At 36.9% G+C, this 4,782-nt stretch overlaps 1 protein-coding gene across 3 annotated transcripts in view; it reads left to right on the top strand.

Moving 5' to 3' along the window:
- LOC116072048 (gastrula zinc finger protein XlCGF17.1-like) overlaps positions 1–286 on the top strand; it is a 5,942-nt gene extending 5,656 nt beyond the window's left edge. The window contains exon 5 of one of the 3 annotated variants that reach the window (XM_031343258.1): positions 67–286. In XM_031343258.1, coding sequence (XP_031199118.1) covers positions 67–202 — 136 coding nt within the window. In that variant the 3' untranslated portion in view covers positions 203–286. Of the gene's footprint in view, positions 1–64 lie in introns of all 3 variants that reach the window. The other 2 variants (XM_031343259.1, XM_031343260.1) reach the window with 2 other exon arrangements.
- The last annotated feature ends 4,496 nt before the right edge of the window (positions 287–4,782 follow it).

The raw sequence follows: 4,782 nt of genomic DNA, 5'->3' as shown, positions 1-4,782 counted from the left end.
AAAGAGTGCAAGAAAGCTTTCTACTGTAATTCACAACTTACTGTACATCAAAGACAACACACAGGTGAAGCCTTATGAATGTAAAGACTGTGGGAAAGCTTTTCAGTGCAAATATGAACTCACACAACATCAGAGAACATACACAGGTGAGAAACCTTATGGATGTATAGAATGCATGAACGCCATCCATCCACTGGACTGAGTACAGGGTCCCCAATGAAGGAGCTAAGGACCCAAGGAGCTGAAGGATTTGCAGTCCCTTAGGACAAACAACAATATGAACTAACTAGTACCCTCAGAGCTCCCAGGGACTAAACCATCAACCAAAGAGTACACATGGTGGGACTAATGGCTTAAGCAATATATGTATAGCAGAGGATGGCCAAGTCAACTCGGTCATCAATGGGAGGAGAGGTCCTTGGCCCTGTGAAAGTTCTATGCAACAGTGTAGGGGAATGCCAGGGCCAGGAAGCAGGAGAGGGATGGGTAGTAAGCAGGGGGAGGGAGGAGGGAACAGGGGTTTGTTTATTCTTATTTTTATTTTATTTTTGTTTTATTTTTTTGGAGGGGAAACTGGGAAAGGAGATATTATATGATTATGTAAATAAAAAATCTAATAAAAAATAACTTAAAAAAAAAGAATGCACGAAAGCTTTTTATACCAAGTCAGATCTCACTCTGCATCTAAAAACTCACGCAGGAGACAAACCCTGAAGATATAAAGGATAGTAATACTTAATAAGTCAGTCCTTTACTGGCATCAAAGAACACACATAAAACTTTTTACCATAAAATTAGACTTCATCTCAGAGAATTCATACAAATTCAAGAAACCATTGATGTAAGAAAAGTCTAGCTCATCTCCACATATATACCAATTCGTTTAGGGAATGTGAAAGGACTGTGTGGTCAAATCTTTTGTGACATCACCTAGTATATACAGGTGAATTTCCCTTTGAATATAAAGAATACTAGAGCACTTTTTTTCTTAAATCCTAAAGCACATCCAGTGGCAGGAAATCTCATCCAGACTTTATCAACATATATCACTTAGAAAATTTTGATACCTGAGTCAGGCCTCCATCTACAGAAAACCTCCTGAAGGTGTAGTAGCGCACAGCAAATGATTTAGCCAGGTACAGCTTTTCATCCTGACCCGTGTGGGTGATCTTGGTAAGCACATTTGGACTTGATGTTTTACAGCATAGCAAGACACGAAATCAAAAGACAGAGGAAAGCTCAGCATGGTGGTGCTCAGCTTTAATGCTGGGACTCGGGGAAGTGTCGTATACATCAGTGTGAGTTTGTACTGACCTCTTCAAAATAGTGTGTTCTGGGGCAGCTAGGTATTACAGTTAAATCCTGTCATGAAAAAAGTGAAAAAATGTTAAATGCCAATAAGACCCCACATTGTGGTTAAACCATAAGAAGGTACTTGAAAAAGTCCTATGAAATGAAGATTTGCATGTCTATAAATAAAGACTCATTGGAACACACAAACATACACACACACTAAACAAACAAAGAAAAAGAAAGTACTTGAAATTCAACTGACATCAGAAACACAACAAAAATACAGTAAAGCGTAGTAGTGTGATACGAGAGAGAGTACAGGTGCCACATCATATCACATTACATCACCATATTACATCATCAGTATAATGATTTCAGTATTCAGCTGTGGACACACACAGTAGGGACCCTATCAGTCTACAGATTATAAAACCTGTACTCACAAGTTAGCAAGCATAAGAAGTATGAAAATGAGAACGTTTGAATTTTAAAAATGAGTTGAGCTTGAGTGTAGCTCAGTGAAACACATGCATTTCCTGTTCTTCTGGGATTGAGAATTCTTACATATCACCTGTAGTTTCAACATTCATGCCCATGAGTACATTTTTGGAGAGTATAAGCAATTGTGAAGAAGTTGCAACAAATTGATCATGCCTTTTTGAGCACTGTCAGTAAAATCACACCTTGTTTAGTAAGACAAAGTCTACATGTGCAGGCCAGGCAGACTTTGAATGCTTTGTATCATGGCCAGTTCTCATTTTCACAGTCATACTGATTCAAGCTCTTAAGATCTTGGATTAGAGGAATGGTCTTCCATGCAACCACATATTTCTTTAATATGTGATATTTTCAGTGAAATTTTAACATTTTTATACATCATAAATTTGGGGGAGAAAATTCAGTTTATGTAACTTCCATGTTAATTTACAGATGGAATTATTTGAGATGGCATTGGAAATGAAACATCCAAATGTATAATACCAAATAAACACAATGATATTTCCAGCCAGTGTAAATTCAGCTTTTTCTTTGGGTATGTTTTCTAATCATAACTGCTTTGGTAGTAGTTAGTGAATATATAGACAAAGACCAGCAATAAACATCTGTTTCTACACAATTACTTCTCATGACGTATGGCTTTTTTCTATATATAATTATATTATCGTTTCAAAGGATTTTGTTCATGGTTACTTTGCCCTAGAGCATTATGAGCAATATTATGGTGACAGTTTATTATGGTAGAAGAGTTCCCTCATATTACGACAGGAAATGGGACCAAAGAATACACTTGATCTTAGCCAAAAGGCCGAGAAGCGATTGGACCAAGGAATAAACCATGTACCTATTTCATCTTCTAAAACAGGACCCTAATTATATAAATACAACTAGACACTACCTCCTAAAGTTTGTATCACCTCCAAAAACAATGCTCAAATTTGAATTCAAGTTCTATGGGAGAAATTTCATGTTCAAACCAAATCAGGCAATGGTGGCACACACTTTTAATCCCAGCACTTGGGAGCAAGAGGCTGCTGGATCTATTAGTTTGAGGCCGCCTTAGTCTACAGAAATAGTTCCAAGACAGCCAGCACTACACAAAGAAGCTTTGTCTTGAAGGGTTTTTTTATTAATAAATAAATAAATAAATAAATAAATAAATAAATAAATAGAATAGAATAAAACTGCTGGGTGGTGGTGGTGCACACCTTTAATCTCAGTACTTGGAAGGCAAAGGCAGGCAGATTTCTGAGTTCGAGGCCAGCCCGGTCTATAGAGTGAGTTCCAGAATAGCCAGGGCTACACAGAGAAACAAACAAACAAACAAACAAAACAAATAAAACCAAAATACACTACAAAAATCTACCTTTAATAAAATTCCAGGGCTGGAGAGATGGCTCAGCAGTTAAGAGCACTGGCTGCTCTTCGAGAGGTCTTGAGTTCAATTCCCAGCAACCACATGATGGCTCACAACCATTTGTAATGATTCCAATGCCATCTTCTGGTGTGTCTGAGGACAGCAACAGTGTACTCACATATATAAAATAAATAAATCTTAAAAAAATAAAATTCCATTTATAAATCCTTGAATATGATACCTTTATAACTTATTCTATTTTTTCTCTATTCATGCATATCTAAATGTACATGGATGCAGTTATACATCTATTCCATAAGTGAGAGTAAGAATTTATTTCTAATGTGTTTACAATACAGCTGGTGTTGTAAGAATTGAACAAATCAAGAAGCTAGAAAAGTACCTCATAAAAATATTAAGGCCATTAAGCCTAAAAGGACATCTCATAAAAATACTGAGGGACCAAGAATGCAAGGACTAAGCAAACATCCATCCCCAAAGGGATGCCCAGTTACGGAAAACATCCCAAAGAGTGGGTGGATTTCCCTCAACCCTTCCTGCAACTGGTATCTCCTCCTGGAGGAGAAAGGTCAATAAAAACAGCAAAGATAACCAGCCCACCTTGTAAGTTGTAACCAGCCCATATTGTAAGCTGTAAAACTCTGTTCTAAAAAGGTATAAAAAGTAAGAGTCTTTAGACAACCCCAGTATACTGGATCAATAAAAACCTCATGCTAATTGCATCAATCTCCATCCCTGTGTCTTCGAGAGTGGGGCACCCACGCTGAATTTAACAGTGTGTCCAACTGGAGCATTTTTTTTTCTAACTATGATTGACTTTTTTCTTTTTTAAGATGAAAATAGATTGGGAGGGCATACAATGTATTTGAATTATGGTTCTCATTCCCCCACTTCCTCCCAGATTCTCCCATCCTCCCAAATCCATAGCCTTTCCTGCTTTCTCACTAGAAAATGAACAGGTATCTTTTAAAAAGAAGAATGCACGAAATGAAGTTAAAAGAAAAACAAACAACCCTGAATAGGATAGCAAATGAGCAGAGAAACAGAGCCAAAAAGAAACACAGATGTAGAGTCACACACATTAGCACATGCAGAAATCCTCTCAAAACACAAAATCAAAAACCGTAGTATATAAGCTAAAGACCTGTAGGATAGGTGGGGAAGGTTGGGGTGAGGGGTAAGTAAGGTGCATAATTGTTCCCAGCTGTCCATAAGGTAAAGTCCTTAGCATCAACAATTCTCATTTCTTCCTGTTGACTGGAATTCTGACTGAGTTATGTCCCCTTTGTTCCTTATTCCTTTGTGTAGGACAAAGAGAAGGTAAAAGTGTATTTACCAAATGTTATCTTCTGAAGACTATATACATTTTCTTTCCCAATGTAGACCCCTCAGGGTGTGCCTTGAAAAAAATGGTAAAATGTTATAGGTTAATGTAAAAGGTTAAAAAAAATAGTAAATTCTTGCCCTAAGTGATATTATATGGCATGCATATGTATGTATGTGATATAGTCACTGATGTCTCTAAAGAGGAAAATATTTTAGAAGGCATCATTAAGTGTGTTATTAAATGTGGTAATTTAATTGGAATGCATTAGATATTAAAAGCTATATGG

The sequence above is a fragment of the Mastomys coucha genome, unplaced genomic scaffold (assembly GCF_008632895.1).
Source record: "Mastomys coucha isolate ucsf_1 unplaced genomic scaffold, UCSF_Mcou_1 pScaffold23, whole genome shotgun sequence".
NCBI classification, from domain to species: Eukaryota; Metazoa; Chordata; class Mammalia; order Rodentia; family Muridae; genus Mastomys; species Mastomys coucha.
Note: the sequence above shows the minus strand (reverse complement) of the source record. Positions and strands in the feature narration are given on the sequence as shown.